Source organism: Leptopilina boulardi, unplaced genomic scaffold, assembly GCF_019393585.1.
Source record: "Leptopilina boulardi isolate dan_hultmark-lab unplaced genomic scaffold, ZJU_Lbou_2.1 LbouV2_137, whole genome shotgun sequence".
Lineage (NCBI taxonomy): Eukaryota > Metazoa > Arthropoda > Insecta > Hymenoptera > Figitidae > Leptopilina > Leptopilina boulardi.
In genome coordinates this window covers 1,447,593-1,472,458 of record NW_026137682.1, presented here as the reverse complement: position 1 = coordinate 1,472,458, position 24,866 = coordinate 1,447,593, and the positions used below count along the sequence as shown (strand labels likewise).

The window sequence follows — 24,866 nt, the reverse complement described above, 5'->3', positions numbered from 1 at the left end:
ATCTAAAAAATAAAGTGTTAAATTAATCCATTATAAATTAATGTAATGAAATATTACATCTGAAATGAATGTCAATTAGTAAACAATTACCTCATTTATTACCTTCCTGCGTGTTAAAATATAGCCCTTGTGACTTGTTTTGACAGAAAGAGGGTTCAATAATTGGAACTATTGGAACAATTCATTTTGATCGCGTTTAAAATGGAATCCATGGAAATTATATTTTGAGGTTAAGATTTCAAAAAGTTTCAATTACATATATATATATACTTCTGCGGTCTTTTGCTGTTGCTTGAAACAATTATTATCAGTTATAGAACAAGTTCTTAATAAAAAACGTAATTTTTAGTAAAGTAATGTAATTTACCTTCAAAAAGAAAGTACTTTTTCTTTTTAAACATCTTTTTCTTCTTCTTCATCCACCAACATTTCAGGGTTACCAAATTCATTTTTTAAACTTGCAAGGTTAGGTTTTTTTCCGCCATGAAATTTTTAAATTGTTTCATTCAAATCTAGAAGAATTAATAATTATATCCTCTTAAAAGTAAAAAACATTTTTATTTCTAAAATTTAAAATTAAAGATATACGTTAAATATATTTTTTAACTGCAGAAGCATGTTTTTTTCTTATAAAATAAAATTAATTAATTTACAGAAAATTGAGGAAATCACAGAGCTTGGCAATACTTGTGGGTTGGCACTGCTTAAAAATGGCGCAAAATTTAAGATATTGTCAGTTAAAGGTATAAGTAATTAAAATATATTTTTATATAAATAAACATTGTTATTTATTATCTAATATTTTTATTAGGAGAGTTACTATTGTTTCTTTTATTTATTATTAAAATAAAAACATTTTTAAAAAAGCAATAATTATTGAACTTTTTCAGTTTTGGTATAAGGATATTATTAGTATAATTTAAAAATTTTAATTGGAAAATTAATAAGGATTAAAAATTACTTAAATATTAACAATTATAAATCAAATTATTAATTAGAAATTAAAAAAAAAAATTAATTAAATTTTTCTCATCACCCAGTGCAGACATATACCAAGTGTCTTGAAAGTAACGGTGAAAAATTAATATTATTGTTTTTAATTAAATAACCTGTTCAAGTTAAATTAAAAATTTTTAAATAAATAAAATATACACTGAAAATGCCATTTACACTAGTAGATTTCAAATTTTATTATTAATTTCAATTTTATTTAAGTAGACATGGTTAAAAGATTTCTTTCTTATCGACGGATAAATTAATACCTATGGAAGTTAGCTTACCGATAGAGGGAGATTTAAAAATGTCTGTTCAAAGTGTTTAATTCAAAATAAACTTAACTTGAATTTATTATTTTTCTCCAAGAAGACTGTTTTACTTAAACTTATCAGAATTTTAGTTGAAAACTTGTTTAAAAATGTTAAAAAGAATGTAGTTTGAAAAAAATGTTGTATTTTTTAAATATGCTATTAAAAATATAGTTTGTAAACATTTTTGGACAATTGAGGATCAAAATATAGTTTTGTATGGTGAGTATGAAATCCTCGTATAAAAAATAAGTTTATTTGATTATGAGACAATAATTAATATGTTGGAATAGAAATTTACATTTAAAAAGTACAGAGGTAATTTTATATCTAAAATTTAGGATCATTTGCTTCTTTTATTCTTGCTTTTGTCTGACATAACCTAAAAAGTTGTTATTGTATTTATGGTGTTTATAAGATTAATTATAAGTTTTATTTCATTAAAATTTAATGGTTAAAAATAATAGTGTAATTTTCTAAATTACTTTAAAAAGCACAATTAAATGGAAATAATAAGTATATATGTATTTTTTCAAAAGAAATTTAAAAATTCCTTTTTAAAAACTTTTTTTAAAGTGCTAAAAATTTCTTTAAAAGAAACTAATTAAAATAAATTATTAATTAATTAAAATAATTAAAATAAATATTAATTAAGTAAATAATTATTGTTACCTTCATTTAAATTTCTTGCGAAAATACGTATTTTTATTATTAATAAAAATAAACCAATTTTATATAATTTTATTTTAATTTTTACAAGAAACCATTTTTTTAATAGATAATATTTTATTAAAAAATCAATTTTAAATTGTATTTCTTGTATATATAAAACAAACAGATAGGTGCAACATTTACGACAATTTGTAATGATTTGCAGAAAAATTTAATATTTTAAATATAAAATTAATCTATGTATATAATTTTGTTTTAAAATTCATAATTTAGTTTTCAATAAAATTAATTTACATAAGATTGTTAAATATTTTTCAATTTCAACTATATTTAATTCCAGTTGTTTTTTCTAGTCAATTCTTCAAAACTAATTTCTAAAAAAAAGTTTTTTTGGCTAAAAATAAACAAGTCTATAATAATTTCCCTCGCAATAGTTGCTGCGTTAGAAACTTAACAAATTTTCAAAATTTAAGAACTACCAACATTTCTTATTTCGCATTATAACAGGGCATCTCTCTTTCTCTCTCTCTCTTTTGCTTCCTAGTCTTAAAAATAAAACACTGGTAAAAAAAAGTATTTTATTCTTTTTCTTTTAGAATTGAGTATAAATAAATTCGATATTCGAGAGAAGAGTTTTTGAAAATTCAAGTGGCAGTTGTTTGAGGAACTGGTGGTGGAGTGAGTGGAGTCCATCCAGATGATTGATCATCGCCAGTTGAAGGATCGTGCTGATGTTGATGATGATGATGATTATTATTATTGGACCGATGATCAATTACAGTTGTAACAAAGCGACGTTCACTTTCATTAGAAATGTCCACTTCCTCAGGATTATTTGGATTTGGATAAGCAATTTCATGATGATCTTTCGGCGTCTCATATTCTGCTGCAGGTGACGATGTTGCTTCACTGTGTGATTGCAAATGAAGCAATTGCGTTTGATGATGCTGATGTGAGTGATTTTGATGATGATATTCCTATAAAAGTTTGTAATTTATCTTAATAATTAAATAATATTTAATTAAAAAATTTAATATTTTTAAAATATTATTTTTTTTATTTGATATAAAAATTCTATTCTTATAAAAACTATTTTTATAATTTTTTTTAGTTAATTTCTAATTAAAATAAATTTTTTAGAAATATTTTAAACCTGCTGATATTCATGAGATGGTGGTATTGGTATTCCTGGCGGATTTCCTGTTGAGTGAAGAGTTTGATGTAAGCTGTGTGTGGCTGCAGGATACGAGGAAATTTGGTGATGCAAATGAAGATTGAGATTCAAATACGATTGTTGTTGCTGTTGTTGAATTTGATCGGAGACAGAGGACGGATGAATCCAAACCGATGAGTCTGAACAGTGATTTTGTTCATGAGGGGAGGGATTACAACTTGAAGGAATTGTTGGAACGTATAAAGTACAAGCGGCTGTTGTAGCGGATGTTGTTATACAGCCGTGTCTACCTAGAGTTGAATGCGAATAAGAAGATGCTGAAGGTGAGGTCGGCGATGATGACGGTGACGATGGCCACTCTGGAGCTAGGGAAGAATTCAGTGAGGAAATTTGCTCAGGACTTCTGGGGGACCATCCAGTCGCTGCAACATACGCTGCTGAATGAAGAATTGGTACCGGACTGTAAGGATCCACATGCTGTTCTAAAAATTAAATATTCATTTTAAATTGATTCATTTTTTTTTTAATTGAAAATATTTTATAAAAATGAATCATAATTTTCTGATACTAACCATCTTGCATGTACTTGTGCCTTAAGGTGTAAGGAGCAGATCGACAAGTTCCCTTGTGATTTGTCGATGATATGGTACATGAATTGGACATATTACTGGACGAACTGGATACTTGGCTTTGTGCAACAGCAATCGCCGGATTGTACTCGTAACTCATCGGTGTCTGTGGAAGAAACCAAGCTCCTGCATCTGAAATCACAGTTTCAGAGACGTGATAATTAGTTGCACAAACTGCTAATACACACTCATTCACTAATACAATTTTGTATTTCCGATCGACAGAAACGCGGTGAGTACTGATATACAGAGTTAAATAATTTTTTTTTTTTTTGTTAAAGAACAAGACTTTCAAGTTAAAAAAACATTGTCTACAAATTCATGATACTTAAATTAAAATTATTTGAAAAACAATTACAGACATAAAAATACATAGAATTTATTTAATTTCTCTAATATTTTTAATTATATTTTATTTAGTTATTGAAATTAAATTCAAAATATAAAGAAAATTTTTCTATACATACATTGAGGATAAGACTGTGGATCGGTTGGTCTTTCTTTTGCGTCCAAAAAAGCTTTTGCAAAAGGGTTGTATTTAATTTTTAAACTCGTCACTTCTTCATTTTGATATGCTGTCACTGCAATGAATTGAGTTTCGGGAAATCGGTACGTGAGAACCTTGATATCGAATAGAACAAAAAAATAGACACAAGAAATTAATAAATTTGTCTTAAACAAATTTTCTTTGTTTGTTGAAAATTAAAGAAAACAAAAAATACCGTTCTTTGTTCTTCCGCACCCACTCGAACTAAATGAACTCGCGGCTCATATTTGTGTAAGGAATTTAACATTATTTGTCCATTCCCGTTAGATTTGTTTGTTAATTTTACTTTAGCAAACGAAACGGCTTCTTTCATCCAATGAGCACCAAAATTTGGACTCTCGGGGTGAATGTAAATCGGATTTGGTGGAGCAACTTCTGCCTTACCTCCTGGAACCCATTCGCCATTTACGTATTTCCATCTAAACGAAACAAATTATTTTCAAAATAAAAATTTCCTATTATTTTATTATTTAATATTATGGTGATTTAATTTAATTATTAATTAGTAATAAATAATATTAATTCGTACGAATCTAAAAGGTATGAACTTTAAAAGTAATTTAATTAAATTGGCAGTAATTTTAATGGATAAATATGGGAAAATATTTTTAAAAAATATATAAATGTAATTTACAAATTTTAGATAGAGTGAAATTTATTAATTATCAATTAACTCACCTGTGAGGATCAATTTGTACAAATTCTAAAAGTAATGTATACATTGCCGCCGGCTCTAATCCGCGTGCCACTACTTTGACAACAGGAAACATTCGTCTGCAAAATTAGCAATTAAATTAATGATTGATTAAAAATTATTAATCAATTAGAATCTTCCTTAAATTCAAATCAGATGAAATTTTCTTTTTTCTAAATTAATGTATTATAATAAAACAATTAAATCTTTCTAAAAAAAATATTTTTGTCATTCTGAAAATGAAAAGATAAATTAAATTCCCCAGTACCATAAAAATTAAATATACAGGGAACTTATGTTTGAAGAAAAAAGAAAATTTTCAATTAAATAATTTTTTAACTAGTTAGTATACTAAAAAATTACTTTTCAAATGTAAATTATATGAATCTAATATGAATTTAAAATTTATTAAAATTTTTTTTAATTATAATCTTTTATATACTAAATCTCAGCAGAAATTACACTTTCAATTGGAAATTTCACTTGTAAAATTCAAAAAAAAATTTTTTTTAATATTTAAATGAACTGTTACGAAATATATCTTGACGCATAAAATGATACGTGGTTAATTAATTTCTTTATTTTAGTATTTTTTTTTTTTATAACTTTAGAATAAAATTTTGATTTTGGTTTTAAAAGAATTTTGTTTGAACTCTAACACTATATATATAGTAGACTTTGAATTGAAACATTCTAACACTGAGAATAGAAGAAAAAACGTAGAGCGGCATTTTTACAAAGGTACCGAAATATGTCTTGCGTGTAATAAAATTTTATTGCCCTGCATTATTGTTACATGGTCACGCTCTTAGGCTTTTATTTGGAATAAAACTTGATTTTTTGTTGAATATGACGCGTGGTCCAGTCACCTTTCAACATTTATTGAATGATTAATATTTATCTTAATTGGCGAATTTAAAAGAATAAATAACTTTGATTTCTTATATATATATATGAATGAGTTAATGTTTTTGCAGATTTCTTTCTGCATTTTTACTTATTATAGTTAAACTGATAAATACACGTGTTCTCATGTTTAAAGAAATTGGTATTTATTAAATAAAAGAACACTGATTTTTTACTTTTTATTGCAACTTTTTTTTAGGGCTTTCTTTTCTTTTTCTTTACATATATTCTTCATTTGTGTTATTTTCTTCTGGTTTCTTCAGCGACAGACTCTCTATTAATTTAATATTTGAAGCGGACGATTGTTTCTTTTTATTTTTACAAATAGAAGAATAGAAATAAAATCTTACCTTCCATTTTTTGTGACGATCATCTCATTCGTGATGCACTGAAATCTCGTCCACAATTCTCTATCTTCTAATGAAAGCGAAAGAGCTTGATTATTTGATATACATTCTTGTGCACTTGTTGATCTTGTGTTTCTTTCATCTCGTTCATCTCCAATTCGATCTCTCTCTCGTTCACAGCAGCTCGTGGATCGCGGTGAATTTTCCGCAGAATTCTGCATTCTTATATATTATATCTTTTAATAAAAAAATATATGTAAATTACATTTTCACATTAAATTTATTTCCTAATAGTAAAAAGGCGTGACGATTTTTCTCAACAAAACAAACAATAATGCTTTCGATTATTTTTTAAATTATTAATTAATTTCATTATTTTCTTTTATCAGACAATAATTTTCATCAGTAATTCATTTTTAATGGGAATTAATTTAAGTATTGAAAATAAATTTGAATTAAACGCAAAACCGAGGGCAACAATGACGATTGGTATTATGTAAAGATTAAACAAGGACATCCATTTTTAACTTGGATGTCATATTTTTAATATGTTAATATTAAATAATAATTAAATAATAACAATAATGTTAATAGTTAATATTTTTCACATTGTTTAAGAGAATATTTTTTTGGAAAAAATGATTTTAAATAGACTAATAAAATTATACTATATTGAATCAAGAAATTCAGTTTTTTAATAATTAAATAATTATTATTGTGAAATTCAATTGTTATGTAATTTAATTATATTAAACGATTTCGAAGATTTCGCAATCAAAGTCGCAATATGGTAAATTTTTCATTTTTTTCATATTTCTTCACATTTTCATAATTTTTAAACAAATAATTGAAGCTACAAAGTATAATTAAAAAAAATGAAAATAATTTAATTAACAAAAATAAATTAACATGGAAAATTTGAATTTACAAAATTATAGAAATAAATAAATTTTAATTGCAAAATTTTTTTTTTTTGTTTTTTAAATAATAATTTAGTTTGTATACAACATGAGAATGATTCAATTTATTAAAAATTTGAATTTCGAAAACAATTGAATTTAAAATAATAATTGATTTTCAAAAATAATTGAAGGAATTTAAAATTCAACAAAATAATCTATAATTATTATATAGCTTTAAAGTAGAAACATTATTAATGTGTTAAAAAAATTCTATGTTTTTATATTCATTTATTTAGAAAAAATTTTAATTTTTTTATTTATTAAACGATTTCGCTAAAAAAAATTGTTTGACAAAGGTTTTTTTTTTTTTTTTTGAATAATTGCCTCTTTCTTTAATGCAAGAAAGACTTCATACATATAAAATAATTTAATTGGCAAAATAATTGAATATTAAAATTGTTAAATTTATAAAGAAATTTTTTAATTAAAAAAATTATTGAATTTAATAAATTTGTATTTCAATTTTTAAATAATTTTTTTTTATTAATTTTTTCGAAACTTAATTATTGAGAGAGAATGTCTTAAGTATCCCTGTTATTAGTCACTTGAAAAAAGAAAGAAAAGAAAAATTACAATTGAAAGAATTTAACAGTAGTGTGAGTAAAATATTTGCTGAAACAAATCAAATATTGTTTTTAATGTTGCATCTTGAAATTTTGCAGAACATCTTGAAGGGATCTCAATAAAAAACCGGAACGATGAAAATGGATTAATATACCCCTTTTTGCTATGAGGATATATATTTGGAGAATGATCTATTTATTTATTTATTTTTATGATGAATTTATCAATTAGAGACCGATTTAATCAGTCGCTCCCGGGGCGCCGCTATACTCTAACACTTGGCTAAACAAAGTAATTATATACCTTTGCAGGTGAGGGTATACAATATACACACATCCGTCGCACAATGTTTTTTAGCAAATCACACGTTATAGATTTTGATTATTATATATTCTCGTCAACTTCTCGTGGCTTGTGTTGCTTGTAACACTTGGGCGCGATATTTCGCACTAGCTGGCGAAGAAAACGTTGGACTCGCATCCTCCAGTTCCTTTGCGTTTGTTGTATCATCAATTGGCTGCCCACTTTTCCACCTCTATAGACGATAATCAGACTTAATTAGTATTGCTTAGAGTAAAAAGATGGCTGAACAACTTGCACCATTGGCGGCTCGATTCATGTTTCCGGTAGCTTGAGACCATTGGTTTTTAAACCATTTGGTTTTAAGTTGAAGGCACGCCTTTCAACTCACATCGTGCCAATGGTATAACGATAATATTCTGATTGTTTATTTTTGAGTTAGGCTTTTTCATCGTCGTGAGACCGCCCCTCGACTAATATGTAAGAGATCCATTGTTCACCGTCGCTTCTTGCGGTTGGAGAACCAGAATCTCTTCTGAGTTCTCATCCCTCAAGAAGAAGAAGAAGAAGAAGATAATATTCTTTTTCACAAATTTTCTCAAGATGCGCCTAGTCAACATGCGACGTGTTACGAATTAGATTCTTTCTCTCTTTTTTTTTTAAGAAGTCGATTTTTATAGATTTGAAAAAAAATGTTCCTCTTCTATGTGTTTTCATATGATAGCTTCTTTTGATAATTTTGAGATTAATAGAAGTGACCTGTTTTTTAAGCAGAGTGAATTTTTGTGCATTTTCGTAGGATACAAGTGTGTCAAGGTATCGTTTCAGATGTTTTCTAAACGTTGTAATTATCATTTTCTCCATCTTAAATGATTTTTAAATTATTTTTATGATTTTTCAAAAATTAAGCATTAAGGAAGTGAAATTTTAATCCATTAAAATTTATATTGTTGATAGGCGTAAATTTTGTTCTCGGATTATTAAAAATTTTAAATTATTCTATTTATTAAAATTTTAATTGTTAAATTTTATTTTCATCATTTTAGAATTTTAATTTTTGGAAAAATTGTTTAGAAATGTCAGTTGTTTTTCGGCATTCTTTAGAATCTTAAATAATTTCATTATGAAAAATTAAAGAAAACTAATTTTTTTTCTTGAAAAAATTAAAATTTTTTAAAATATATACAGTTAATTATTTTGAATCATGAAGAAAAGCGTAAAAAAATGGACAATGAAAAATAATAGAAATTTTGAGAAAAAGTTCAAATTTTAATTTTTAGATAAATATTAATTTATATTTTTATATTATATATTATATTATTATTAACATTTATTTCAATTAATTTTTTTTAAAAATTATTTAGCACGATTCTTTTTGAAATCGTAACAAATAATTTGATTTTATAAAGAATTCTTTGATTTTCCGATATAATAAAAAAACATAATTGTTTTACAATTTATCAAAAAAATTTTGAAATTATGAATTTTATTATAAGATAAAAATTCTTGATTTGAAAGAGAAAATTTTGATTCGGTGAAAATTTGAACTTTTCATTTAAGACAATTCTAAGACAATATTTAAAAAATTAAGGTCGTTCGTTTTATTTAGTTATCGTTGCATCGTTACTCTTTTTTTTTTTTTTTTTTGTTTTAGTCATTAAAAGATAAAAGCTTTCAAAATAGCCATACGGAATATGGATCCTGGATCTAAAACGCGTTTCAGGCTAAATCACAAAAATCAACATCTATATATGTCTGTAGCGGAGCTCTCGTCTATATTACGAATATATTTGACGAGGAACATATGTTTGCTGTGTTTTTTTATTTTATCTCACAGACATTTTCTATTTACTTTAAACATTTTTTTTTTTCGAAACATGTTCAAAATCATTCTAAAAAATTTATGAGGCCGTACCTTAAATTTTACCTTGATTTTTTTTTTCATGTGAATTCTTTTTTACTTCTCGTATTCATTTTTCTGCGTATATTTATAAAGAATGGTCATTTTTTTAAATAAGTAAAATTATTTTCTATTATGATCATTTTTCTTGATTTTTAATTTCAGTTTCTATAAATAAATCAAATTAATATTTTTATAATTCTGATAGAATATCTCTCTAATTCTAAATAAGTAAAAAATTTGAATTAGTGACTAATTTTTTATTATGAATTAGTTAAAATTTATTAATAAATTGTATGCAACTGCTACTGAAAAGATAGAAAATTGATACGTTTAGATAAATTCACAGCATGCATAACATGTATATTATCCCTTTTTTTTAAAGATAGTGATGTCTCAATGGTCGGCAACGTGCCTCAAATATATATATATATATATATATATATATATATATATATATATATATATATATATATATATATATATATATATATATATAATAACATAATATAAATCTTGTGGAGGACATAAACATAAACGCATAAATGCAAACCAATGTACCCTTCGGCCACCCATCTTTTCTTATATATATATATATATTCAATAAGCAGACGGCGCAGGTGTTATAAAATCCTGGAGAATCCCTCAACAGTTTCAACGGTAAACATTGATTAACCCAAGAATTTTTATGACATCTATCCATTATTTGACTAGCTACCATTAGAAGGCACTCTTATCTCATCCTTTTTTTCCCCTTTTTTTTTGTTGTTGTTTCGTTTAACCTGCCGCGAATTCCCTATCGCCATAGACAATTTTCCAAAGAAAATTTCTTTCACAATATATTTCCATGGATAAATGAAATTATATTTAATTATTTAATTTTCTAATTAAAAATTAATTTCATTATATTTCACTGAATAATTTAATTAACTTAAATTTTTTTTAATGATTTATTTTCAAAATATGCGTTAAATTTCAAAACAATGCTAAAGTTTTCTTGAAAATAAATTGTTAATAATATTAACTTCAATAATAATCTGAATATCAATATTAATTACATTGATATAACAATACAAGTATAGATATACAAATAACTAAACATTTGATTTTTTTTTTATAGAATGTAGAAATAAAAAATTAAAATTAAACAAAAATTAAAAGAAAAACAAAAAAGAACTTGTAAAAACTATTGAAACTTATATATTTACAAATCATCTTTGGAATCAGTTTTTTGATTTTTTGAACTTTCAGTGACTCGAAGGTCTAGACCTTCGGAATCATTGTTATTTTCATGGTTTTCATTTAATTTGTTACACTGGCAAGAGGTGCAATTATTTGTTGAATTTCCAATATTTCCCTTGTGAAGAAGAAATGTCGGTGAATTATTTAAATAAGCAATTTGAACATTTTGCGGTTGAACTGGTTCAATCCATTCCTGTGATAATCCATTACGACAGTCCATTATGGCAGCATATTTCTAATTAATTTTTAATGAAAAAATAAATAAAAGTAGAAAATAAATTCTCGAAATTAATAATAATAAAAATTAATTTCTTAAATATTAATTTTAAAAATCATAATTTACCTCATCAGTAGAAAAAAAGAAAATTTTTCTTTTTCTATAAAATAAATAACAAAAAAAAAAAAAAAAGACTTACAGTTGAATTTTCTGATGAATTGGATGTGGAAAATTTTGGTATTATGTAATAACAATCTTCAGCCATAATTCGTTGCAAAACTTCGCCATTTCTCGAATTCTTTGAACTGCCATTACCATTTTGGGATTTAGGAGAAAATGGAAAAACAGGAGTGGTCATAAAATTTTCCGGGATCAGCTGAGAAAAAAATATTATGTTAATTACAATATATATATATACTACGATTTATCATATAAACGTTTATTTCCTTCAACGTTACTCACAATCGTTTCATAATATAATTAATAAATCGATTGATATAAACGCAAAAAATGAAAATTTTTTACTTTCTTTTTCTTAGAGAAAAATTCACTTTTTTCTTAAAAAAAGTACCCCCCTCCCCTTCTCCCTTTGAAAATTCATACAAAAAATCAAAATTACATGAAACAATAATTTGATTCAAAAAAATAATTCACTTTTACAACTTTTTGAAATAATATTATTTCCCTCAAAAATTACTGTTTTTTTACACTTTTTCTGAAACAATATTTTAATCCAAAAAGTTTTTACGATTTTTTTTTATTATTTTATAACTTGTAATTTGTACTTGTCAAATTATAATTAACATTTAAATGAATTATATTCTTCTTATAGCTCATATCTGAATGAATAATTACATCTTGATTTTTTTTTATACACTAATTGAATTCGACGAATATTATATAATATATAGTCAAATTGTGAATACTGATTCGTATTCTTTTTAGCTTCCTGGAAAAAAAAATGCCAAGTGATTAAGTCATTCATTAATAGATATCTAATCAGCATAATTTGAAAAAAAAAATTAATTTGTTTCCATATATAGGTAATAAGTATTATTAATTTTAAAAATATGATAGCGATTTGCAATAACGATCGAAGAAGATATTTGCCATTAATTTTTTTTCAATAATGATCAAAACTATTCAATTAAATTCGACAGTTATATTATTACAAATAATAATCTTATTATAAATAATATCTATATTTAAACAAAATTCGAAACTAACCCTTGGGGTTTTTCATATACATTTGATATGTATTCATATACAGGGTGATAATATTAAATATAACTAATAATATAACTAATTTGAAAACAAAGAAATTATAATGAAAAATGTTGACTAATTTGGCTCGAAAAAATTTAAAAAACTTAAAATTAATTTGATTCTTTATAATTAAAAATCAAATATTTTCATGAGAATGAAAATTTTCTCTGAAAAAAATTTAATTTTTTTTTCTAATAAATATATTAATTTTCTTGTTTAAAATAAAATTAATTATTTAAATAAATTCGCTGTATACCCTGTAAAATGAAAAAATCAAATATTATCGAGGTTTTTTTTTTGATTCGATAATAATATTCTCTGTAAAATATAAATCTTTATCAAGAAGAAAAAACCTTATTAGCATTGTCAAATTTGATTCGTACGTTACGATATGAAAGTTTAAATCTTTCTATATTCCTAATGATTATTAGAGTTATTCTGTTTGTAATGCTTCTTTCTATTGATGATTTTTTTTTTTTTCATAGGAACTAAAAATGTTACATTTCTTATGAATTAATTGTTATTTTGACAAATCTATAGCTAATTGGTATTTCGTTATATTTTTTTTACGCACATTAATCCACCACTGGTACCTTTGATCTATTTTCAAAAAATACATTATTAATTTTTTTTTTTATTTATCTTTTTTTTCATTATATTATATTTTATGTGAAAGATTTTTTTAGAAGGAATCCATTAAGGAAATTTTGTCACTAGATTCTTTTAAAAGCTTATATTAAGCTTAATTTATTAATTAAAAAATAATAATAATCAAAGGCACCATTTTAAGTGAAATTGTCGAAAAAATTCTAAGATCATTTTTCATAAATTAAATAGCATCTGATCACTTTCTCGCTTGTCTTTTGTCTCGTCATTCATTATATATGTATACTGTCACGCTTTAACATTTTTTCTTATAAACGTTTATAATATTATAATTTAAAAATTTATATATTTAAAGTTATAATTTTACAAACGTTTCACTTTCAAATTAACTCAAATATTAATTAACATTCAAATCCGTCGAAAATATAACGACGATTTTGATTTACGTAGGTACTATTTGTTGAAAATGTGTGTGTGTGTGTGTTTTTTTCTCAAAGTAAACATATTGGGAGACTAAAATTTGATTATCTTCTCGAAAAAATTAATTTTCATACACGCATAGCTCCATCGGTTTTTTTTCCATGAGTTTAATTCTATTCCTTGAACGTTGATTATGAAACTCAAATTAATCAATTAATTTTTGATTTTCAATTTTATGAATTTTCATTGGGAATTTTTATTTCATTGATAAAAATAATGTTTACTTAAATTTTTTTTTAATCATTACAACGTTTAAGGAAATTGAATCATAGGACCCTAAATAATGTTCTCTCGGACGCGAGTGACCTTCTAATTAATAATTATAATCATCACTAAAATTTTGATTTAATCACAGTAGGACAATGATTAATCTCGTATTTTTTGTGTATACAACAAAAATGAGATTCAAATTTTTTCTACTTTCGATAAAATTTGTATCAGACTGAAAATATAACTGAGAAAGAATTACTATTTTTTTTGTTCTGCGAACCCAAAATAATAGTTTTCAAATAGAAATTGTGTTTTTTCTATTTTCTTCATTTTATTACATTCTTATTAATTATGAGGAGGTATTTTTTTCCTTTTTATATTTATTTCACATTTTTTCTTCATTCTTAATTAAATTGATAATTGTTTTAAACAAATTAAATTAAACTGTTCCTTTATCATAATTTTTTTTTGCGCAAAAGAATTTCTTCACTGATACAATATTTTATCGAAGATTGTTGTTCGGCATTTTACATTATCTTTGGCATTGAATGCAAGACGAGGAATTTTCTTAAAATACTAAAAATATTTGGAGCAAGAGATTCGAAATACTAAATTTCGATGTGACGGTAAAATCGTTTCTTTTTATTTATTTTTTTTTTATGTAAATTGGTCACTTTTGGAAAGGTATGATGAAATCGAACGACTCGTGTGTGTCTAGTTTCGATTAATTTGTCTCAATTTAATTTCTTAAAATTAAACAAAGAAAGAAAAAATATTTTGTAAAAAATCTATAAAATAGTTTTCATCAAATTATTACAAATTCATTTATTGGATAAAATTCTACTTATAATTTAGAAATTGAAAAATATTTGTAAATCTTCCAATAAATATAATGAAAAAAAAAAAAGATAAATTAAATGAGAAAATAGTTTTGAATAAAATTTAATAAATAAATAAATAAATTTAATTTAATTTAATTAATATAAAACTAAATTTATTAATGAATAATTTTATGAATAATTAAAATGAGACAAATTTTAATGAAGTTTAAATAGGAAAGAGTGAAGTGAAATAAAAAATTTGGTCCCATTATAGGTACAGGATGGGTTGCAGAGCGTGAATTATTGTAAATCATTGTCAATATATATTTATATATACATTACGGATATTGTACATATATTTAATATAAGTACTTTTATATAGACATAGCCGTAATGAAAATGAAATTAAAAAAGACAAATTTAACGCCCACGAGACGTTTTAATTTTTTTGTTATGTCTATGCACGTAATAACATTTATGTATAATATATGGACCTAGATATCTACTAAATAATTTATATTCTTTTATCACATATTTAATTCTTTGATAATAAATATTAGTAACCTATTAACAATAATAAAATTGTTAACACATAGAATGTTCCGGATTTTAGGATTTTTTTCATCATTCTTTGTTCTTATTTTTTTCTTCTTTTTTTTAGTATCATTGACTTATAATAATTATTAATAATGTTCACATGTATTTTCCGGAATTTTGTTTTGATTTTAAAAGTAGTTAAGTAGATAATAAGTTATCTATCAATAATAATTCATCAACATTTCTTTTTTTTTTTCCCATTTTTTTCTTATCTATTTTCCATTTGTATAGATATATTTATATATGTATATATATATTTATATTTTTTTTAAACAGATATCGATCTATTCATCTATCGTTCGTTTTGGCTTCCGCGAGCTAGTGATTTACCACGAGCTCACTTTCATATATATATATTATTTATTATATTTTTTAAATATATTTATAATGTATATTTATTATAATATACTCAGGTAGGCAGGCGAATGAATGTGAGTTATGTGAATTTTCTTTTTTTTATTATTGTTTACTAGACTTGACTTTCTTTTATTTACGTTTCTCAAAGGCATATTGTGCGACACTATATATTGTCGTTAAACTATAAACTTCATTTTTCAAAATTTTCATAATTCACCCTCATTCACATTCCTGTTTTCACTCTGCGAATAATGGACGCCTTCCTTTTTTTTAAATTGGATAAATAGATTAGTTACGAATATCTACTTGTAAGACGAGAACGACGAGATTGGTGTATAATAATTTTTATAGGGCAGATTTCAGTAATAAGAGACTTTTCAAAAAGAAAAAATATTTTTCATTAATTATTATTTTCAATTAAATAGAATGGCGTTAAGTATAATTGAAAATCAATAGAATGACATTTAATTAATTAATCAGTTAATTTGTTGATTGAGTTTCTTTTTGTATTATGTAAAGTTATTATAGTATTTTTATAAAAGATAAACAAATTGGGAATTTCAAGTCATTTAATTTTGTCTCATATTACCGAGTCGTTAAAAAAAACGACTTTTTCTACCTTAGTTATTACTCATTTCATTTTAATTAATATAATATTACTTAATATATCCAGTTCATCGAAAGGCACAATTTTGATAACCAATTGAAATTCATATATTAATAACGATTAAATATCGTTGCCGCTCATTTCCTTCTCCTCAGTCTCACTAAACAGGAGGGAGCAATGTTTTTTTTTTTTAAAAAAAGAAAAAAAAAGAATACATTAATAATAATATCTAAATCTATTAACTGTCGCCTGTTAAGTATTTTCACCTAAATCAGTGTCGGACAATATATATATATATATATATATACTTTCAAAATACATCTGTATTTGAATACATTTATTATACAAGTGACTAATTATTATTCTTGCAAAAAAAAGTCAATATTAATAAATTTTATTTAAATTTTCGAAAATTACAATTTATTTTTTATTCTACACTCATAAAGAGTGTAATTTTCATGTTTTTGTATTATATCATTTAAATATTTTAAAATTATAAATTTTTTTTTGAAAAAAATTTGTTATAATAAAAATTATGCAAAATGAATATTATTGACAATTAATAGAAATTATGTACTTGGTACACAAATCATTGTAAAATAAATGTATCCAAAAAAAAAAAGAAACAAAATATAAAAACAATCTATATTTTTTTAATTAAATTTCACTACCTATCACACTCACGCAAGGACTGTGCCAGCGTGGTGCCGTCGCAGTTGGACTTCTCGTCTCATTATAGTAAGAACTCAAAGTGAGATTGCCAAAGTTATTAGTCGAATTGTCACAATTATTAACTGTATTTGGACAATTATTATTGCTATTAACTTCAGGAATACCATTCTGTCTAATATCGTCTATCGTCGATACACGTGTCGTTAAATCAACTCCCTCATCGTCACAATTATTTCGATCACAATTATTACTTACTGTTGCATTGCTGCTTTCACCAACCATATTTGAGAAAAATTCTGATCTCGAAAACCTGCCAATTTCCGTTGAACCAAAAGCTTGATGAAAACCAGGCAGAGGTTGTTTGCAATTCATTTTTTGATGTTTCACCTCAACTCGTTCTACATATTGTTGTGTTGAATTTGTTTCAATTTGATTATGATTTTCCTGTTCTTCTTTTGTTGAAAATGTATCTGACGATGATTTTGAGGATTTTGAAATAAGATTCGTCGATGATTCAGAGGGGCCTGATGCTGAAGTTGTTGTACTCCATTTTGGACCATCGTCATTACATTTTTCCTCATCTGATATTTGTTGCATACTCACTGGCGAGGAAATCATTTTTTCCTGATATAATAATAAAAAAAATTCATTATTTTTCAATTTAAAAATCAGTAAAAAAAAAAAACATTTTTGTTTAAATTGAAACAAATTTTTTCTCATTTGAAGAATTAAATTTACCTGGTGATCTGTTTGACGATAAGAAGAATGGAGTCTATGATTGATGTCAATTTTATTCGATCCATAAGGAAGCTGCATCTCATCAGGGAAGACGCAATGATTTTGCTGATCTGGAATGAAGACCATATGCCTTGGACCACGAATCATTGCATTTTGAGCTGTAATTTTCAAAATTATTGTTGTCAAGAATTCATTATCTGCTTATTATTAATATATTAATATATATATATATATATACTTACATAAAGGTACTCCACAAAATTGAGTCCAATGGCCAGGATGAGGATTCGAATTCTGCATATTACGATGTAAATTGGTAATTTTAGATGCCGGAGCTACTCTCGTGTGATAAGCGTTCGTACCATTCTATATAGTAAATGTTAATTTACTGAATATATTTGATTACACAATATTATACAAATAAAATCAATTAATATATAAATTAGAAAAAAAATGTCGTAATAAATGTATAAATTTTCAAAAAAAAGACTTCTCTTTTCTAGTTTTTTAAAATCCCTTATATTTCGCCCAGTTCTTTTAAAACTAAATTAAATTATTTGATTGTAGTACATAAAATTAGTAGGGTATTGTTTATTTATATATTCGCGATTATTAAATAATCAAAAAGTAAAATATATAATATAAAATTAAAAAATCCATTGTCACCTGATAAGGATACCATTTTTGTCCTTCAGGGAATTCTCCCATTACGCAATAATCGTTTCCATCCTGATTCGTATTTGGATTTCCAGAAGCTGTTGGTCCATGAGATCCAAATTCACCATAAATTGGCCCCGGAAATCCTCCTGGAGGCCCACATTCAATTTGCTTACGTATCACATCTTTTGTTTTATCCAAAGTTCTTTGATGAGCAGCCAATGCCTATAATTTAAATTATATTCATCGATTAAAAAATAATTTAGAATAAATGAATAAAAGTAATGAAAAAAAAAATTTAATTATATATATAGTTAAAATTTGTAAAAAAAAATTAATTTTTGCGAAAAACGAATTAATATTATCAAACAATTATATACTAATTTGAAGATAATTATTAAATAATTTATTTATCTTTGATGTAAATTTATAAAGACTATACATGATATATGTAACGTGTATCAATTTTAATTAAATATATACACAAATTATTTTCACTAATTTATATATTAAATTTTGATTATTAAATACGAATAATTGGAGGGTTAATAATGTGTTTGTTCCTCCAAATATTATAGTTAATTATGTATTTTGAGCCCTTAAATATTAAATTACAAATTTTACAATTTAACTTTTTGAGTTGGAAACAAATAAAAAACGTTTATATAACAAGATGAACAAGAGATATGAGGATTTATAAAATTTTCTCAAAATTTTGACAATTAAAAAATTAGCGAATATTTCAATTTAATAATTTTTTATATCCGTACAATACATTTTTGTCAATTATTTTAGAAAATTTTCCATATATTTACCTTGAAATTTGAAATTACAAGAGAAAAAAGAATTATTTTGACAGTTGAAAAAAGTTATTTAAATTTGTACAAATTTTAATTGTTTACAACATGTTTAATTCACTTATATTAATGATTATTATTTTTTAAAAAAAAAGTTCAAAATATTATAAGGTTGATTTTTAAATTTTTAAAATGTTAAAAATTAACAAATTTTAATTATATTTTTTTTAGAAAAATTAAAAAATATTTATAAATATTACTAATTTTTATGTACTTTCATATTAATGTACTGAAGTTTTTAAATTTTCTTTTAGTAAAATAAATGAAAAATTTTACCTTTATTGTTAAAGTTTTAAGAATATTTGTTGATTTTTAAGACTAATAATTTCTCAGGATAAAAAGAATCGAAAAAAAATTTACTTTAAATATAGAAGAAAAATGGAACTTTTTCGTTTTTCTCCTGAGAAGTTATTAAATCCTCAAGTCTTTAATATTAAAGGTAAAAAATTTTAATATTTCTACTCATACAAAATTAAAAACTTATATCTACATATAAGAAAGTATACATTGAAAGTATTTTTAATATTCTGTAATATTTAATTGAAAAATATTTTTAAATTTTCTAGAAAATTATAATAAAAAGTATAAAAATATAACTATATATATTGCTTTGGTATTTTTCATTTTGTTTTTAAAAAATGGTTTTTTTGTTCTACTTGATACGTTTACAGTGACAATAAATAAATAATTAAAATCTGTTAAATTTTCACCTCCCGTCAGGTAACTTTAAAAATCAATTTTTATACCTATATTATTAAAAAAAATTATAAAATTTTATAAATTAATATAAGTATATTAAACTATTGTCAATAATATTATATTCTTATTTTTATTAATTTTTTTATTATTAATATTCTTTGCTCAACTTTAGGATTCAAATTCCAAGATATAAAAATAGAAAATGTTTATAAATAAATAAATGTCTGAAAATATGATCTCTAAATTTCAATTAATAAGAATTTGTTAACTTATTTTAAATTAGTAAAAATTTCTACTACTACTCAAAATACAATTTTATTTAGTGCAAATAAAAAATTTATATTTAATTCAAATAAAATTTATTTGAAACGAATAAATATTTATAAAACAAATATTCTCATATGGGTGTAATTCAAATTTAGAGAGTAATAATTTTGAATGAAACAGAATTGATTATAGTCTCTTTAACTTTTTTTTGGGAGGGAGGGCAGGATTATTCCATAAAAATAATTAGTTACAATTTTCATTTTAAAGAATTCAATTACATATAATTATTTTTTTGGACGAATTAACCGAATTTTAATTTAGCAGAATTCATATTCAAGAAAATTTTTAGTAATTCGAATTTTTAAATGCCAGAATTTCTAATTCACCGAATTATTAATTTGTTAAATTTTTTTTTAAATTGTGTTGATGGCTAATTTGAAAAATAAAAATTCTTCTAAAAAATAATTATATCTATAATAAAATTCTTTAAATTGAAAATTCTAACTAAATTATTTTTATGAAATAATCATGCTCCCCCTTTTTTTTTTTTTTTTTTTTTGAAATTTTCAACAAAAACGTGAAACTAAAAATGAGAAGAAGGCTTTTTTTGGTAATGGCGCGTTAAAGCTACGTAATTTTTTTTCGTTTTTTTTTTGCTCATATATAGACCGCTGCGACGAGTTTATCGATTTCGTACCCTGGGCGTGAGGATGGGCTTTAGGTGACTCGTTGGCGCGCCGTGACCAACCGGAAACCAAGGGCTGATGATTCGATTTGCGTTGATCGAGGGGCTGCCCGGTAACGAGGACGCTGCCGCAACAGCAACATTGGGTGAGGCGCAGGCCATCGAATGATTCAAGAAATTCCCGGACGACGAGACACTCATGTTGCCACCACCACCACCGCCTCCACCACCCCCATTGCCTCCAGGCAATGTTCCTGATCCTGATCCCGTAACCGCTCCAGTTGTTTGTAGAATGCTCTGTCTAGATAGCTCGCGGCTCTGCTCGCGCATCGCTTTTCGCAGTCTGGCCTCCTTTGGGTTGTAGACGTAATCTGTAATCAATTAGCAAAGCTTTTGACCAATCGATAATCGATCGCTTTTCATGCGCTGCTTTGCAATGCTATATGAAATGCTCTATATCACTTGCAATGACACGTGCAGTGTCACATATATATATATACTCAAAGGAACTTTCTTTTCGACATTTTACAATAATTTATTATTATTTATTCATTTTTTAATTAGTTTCCTTAACAAATAATTTTCTAATATTTAATATTTGTTTAAAAAATTTTATTTCAAGCAAATTAATAACTATTATAGTTATTTACAATGAAAAAAAAATTTTATTTCATTTAAATAATTTCAATATTATCAAATAAATATTTATATCAACCAAATAATTTTTATTTGACTTAAATAAACAACACTCAGAATAAAATTTGTTTGAAACAACCAAATTTTGGTTAAATCAACCAAATAAATTCATTGCTATATACAGTTAAACAAACTTTTGGTTGGATCAAACAAAATTTTATATATGGCTCAAACAAATTCTTTCTTTATTTGAAAAATTTATTAAAATAAATCAAACATTAATTTATGGATCAAATAAATATTTTTTTGCATCAAACAAAATTTGTTTGAAGTATGTAATCAAAAAATTGTGTTAATACAAAAAAAATGATATATATTTGGTTGAAACAAAATTTTTCTTGTGTATTTGAAATAATGTGCAGGGATTTAAAAAAAAAATCTATGTCTAAAATAATTTTTTTCAAGGTCCACCTATTTCGTCGTAGAAATTTTTAAAATGTTAAAAAAAGTATATAATTTTGAAAAATTTTAATTTTTGTATTTTAAATTCTAAATTGGTCGAAAATTAATATTTTTCATTGAATATTACAACACCTTAAGGGGACAAAATAATAATTATAATAATAATATTAACTCAAACATTTTTTCTCAAACTGAGAGAAAAGTTTTGTTTGAACCAAATATACAATTTTTTTATATTAACACAATTTTTTGGTTCTTTTAAGCAAAATTTGATTGACTCAACTAAAATTAGTATTTAATTTCATTTTAAAAAAATTATTACTAAATTTTAGTCAAAAAAAAATATTACTTATTTGTCAAAATTAAAATTTTATTATTTAAAAAAATTAATAATATATCAATAATAAAAGCGCTTAGAAAATAAATAGATAAAATGGTATTATTTATTATTTATTATTATTATTATTATTATTAAAAAGCATATTTTTGGATTAAATTCGTTTTTGAATTTTGTAAATATTATAAACATTTCTAACTCCAATTTTTGAGGATTTGCAATTTTAATCTTTGGATTACTTATTTCAATCTTCGATAGTTTAAATCGTTATATCTTATTTTAATCCATTTTGGTCATTAAAATAATATACCCCATAATTTATTGTATTCAGAAATTATTACATATTTTGTGGTTCAAATAAAATTTTTATGATTGAAATAAAAATTATTCTATAATACATAGTCAAGTTAGCGATTATTTTATAAATAATAAAAAAAAGAAATTTATTTCCAATTTAATGGGAGAAAAAGAATTTAGGTATTTAATTCCAAATAATAAATATGTATATGTATTGTAAGCGTATTAAAATGTCTGAACAAATATAATACATAACCACTGATTTATGTATATACGAATATAATATAGGTATACTCTTATTGATATTTTATTAAGTCAGTGCAGAAACCGCTTTTCACTCCAATTACACAATAATTAGTAGAATCAATAAAGCTTATTATATTTATATCAAATATGTATAAAAATAAAATCGATAAAGAATAAAAAAAAAATTACAAAATAATAATTAGTGAATAATGTCTAAAAGAACGAAAATATTAATTATAAAATTCTTAATTATCGATGAATAATCAAAAATTTAAAAATTATTATTAATAACAATACTAATAATTAATTTATAATTTTATTATAAACACATGAATATTAACTCTCTGAAATGGGATGTAATTTTCAGAAAATTTGAAATAAAAAAAGTGCTGCTGTCAATTTTGACCTAAATTTCAAATTCGAATGTGTGTTAAATCGTTCAAAAGAATTTCACATACATTGGTGCCTTTGATTTTGAAACCGTCATTGACTGACCCTATACATATATGTAACGAATTTTGAACTGTGTGGTGTAAACGTGTAAACCTCGAGCAACCAGTGGAGGGCGAAAAGTGTTCACAGTGATGATAAGATAAACATAGGTTTTCGTCAACTATATTGCAAAGTGTGGCTTTAAAACTATCTCTTTCTCTATTTTTTTTTTTTTTTTTTTTTAATAATCACTTAGGGGAGACCGAGGAGGAAAGTAACAGAGGAGGAAAGTAACAAAGCTTATAACTTTTAAACAAATTATCGGATAGACATAGTTCAAACATATTTTTAGTCGGCACTGTTCCCCCTTCCTCCTCCATAGTGTGTCCGAGCCTGACAGGAAAGGTTAGGTCTGATTCCGGTATGACGTGCAGAAAAAACGTCAAAAGTAAGTTTTCGTTCAAATTTTCAAATTCTCGTATTTCTTAAATTTTATTGTTTTTCAAAATGTGCCTTTCGTTATTTTGTAGCCTTATTATCTGTCTTTAAGTTGTGCTTAAACAAACAATTTAACAGTTGTGTAGTTTTAACTTTTTTGTTGACATACAAGAAAAAATCGACCGAGGAGGAAAGTAACACGCTACTTTTCTCCTGTTGTCGATATTGTCCATGTTTTAATTAATGATTGAAGCAAATCGTATTTAATTTTACGAATAACAGAGATTTATTTAAGAAAAACCTGTGATCTAGGTAATCATAAAATATCTTTAAGAAAAAAAATGAGCTAAATTCATAAAATGTTCGATATATGTGCTAAATATGTCCCATATATGTGCCAAATAAGTATAAAGTGTACTTAAACTTTTATGTGTTCCTAATAAAAATATTTCTAATTAATAATAGTCATTAGTCTAAAGAATTTTACATAATTTTATATTGTTACTTTCCTCCTAGGAGCTTGTTACTTTCCTCCTCGGGGGTGAGGAGGAAAGTAACAGATGAAGAGCTTGCGTAAAAGTTATACTGTGAACTGTCAATTTATTATAAATGTTTAATTCAAATTTTATTTAAAAGGTGAATGTCCAAGCTTTCATTTAATATATTGGACAAATTTATCCGACAAATATTTTTAATGCTAGCATAAAAAAACTGATTTTTGTTACTTTCCTCCTCGGTCTCCCCTACTTGACTATTTATTATATAGAATAATTTTTATTTAAATCATAAAAAGTGTATTTGTCCTACATTTATTATAATAATTTCTGAATAAAGTCAATTATGGGGTATTATTTTAATACCAAAAAGGATGATAATATAAAATGCAACGCTTTAATCCATATCAAAGATTAAAAAATAATCCGTCTAGAGATTAAAATTACAAATTTTCAAAAATTGGAGTTAGAAACGTTTATATTTACGAAATTAAAAAATGAATTTAATCCAAAAAATGAATTATTTTAATTTTTTATGTTTTATAGT

The 24,866-nt window shown here is 24.2% G+C and overlaps 2 protein-coding genes across 4 annotated transcripts in view; both read right to left on the bottom strand.

Moving 5' to 3' along the window:
- Positions 1-2,132: 2,132 nt before the first annotated feature.
- Positions 2,133-17,409, bottom strand: LOC127291478 (T-box transcription factor T-A). Of its 3 annotated transcripts, none has more exons than XM_051320647.1 (8): positions 17,330-17,409; positions 6,277-6,509; positions 5,005-5,100; positions 4,502-4,745; positions 4,247-4,400; positions 3,723-3,911; positions 3,130-3,632; positions 2,133-2,953 (listed from the first exon to the last, which is right to left on the bottom strand). In XM_051320647.1, the coding sequence occupies exons 2-8, from the start codon at positions 6,492-6,494 to the stop codon at positions 2,621-2,623; spliced, it is 1,737 nt and encodes a 578-aa protein (XP_051176604.1). In that variant the 5' UTR covers positions 6,495-6,509; positions 17,330-17,409; the 3' UTR covers positions 2,133-2,620. The 3 variants fall into 3 exon arrangements, with proteins under 3 accessions (XP_051176604.1, XP_051176602.1, XP_051176603.1); XM_051320645.1 differs by lacking the exon at positions 17,330-17,409 and adding an exon at positions 8,103-8,911; XM_051320646.1 differs by lacking the exon at positions 17,330-17,409 and adding an exon at positions 8,103-8,911 and having other exon boundaries at positions 6,277-6,495.
- LOC127291476 (uncharacterized) overlaps positions 16,909-24,866 on the bottom strand; it is a 25,383-nt gene continuing 17,425 nt past the window's right edge. The window contains exons 4-8 of the mRNA XM_051320644.1: positions 20,990-21,348; positions 18,479-18,694; positions 18,055-18,178; positions 17,813-17,970; positions 16,909-17,698 (exon numbers count right to left, since the gene is read on the bottom strand). Coding sequence (XP_051176601.1) covers positions 17,060-17,698; positions 17,813-17,970; positions 18,055-18,178; positions 18,479-18,694; positions 20,990-21,348 — 1,496 coding nt within the window. The 3' untranslated portion in view covers positions 16,909-17,059. The remainder of the gene's footprint in view (positions 17,699-17,812; positions 17,971-18,054; positions 18,179-18,478; positions 18,695-20,989; positions 21,349-24,866) is intronic.

Bases quoted from the DNA above. Each gene is read 5' to 3' on its own strand.
- LOC127291478 (XM_051320647.1), bottom strand. From the start codon at position 6,494: ATGCAGAATTCTGCGGAAAATTCACCGCGATCCACGAGCTGCTGTGAA. The intron at 4,746-5,004 runs GTGAGTTAATTG...TGTTTCGTTTAG, and splicing joins GTACAAATTGATCCTCACAG to ATGGAAATACGTAAATGGCG. The intron at 2,954-3,129 runs GTTTAAAATATT...AAACTTTTATAG, and splicing joins CATCTCATGAATATCAGCAG to GAATATCATCATCAAAATCA.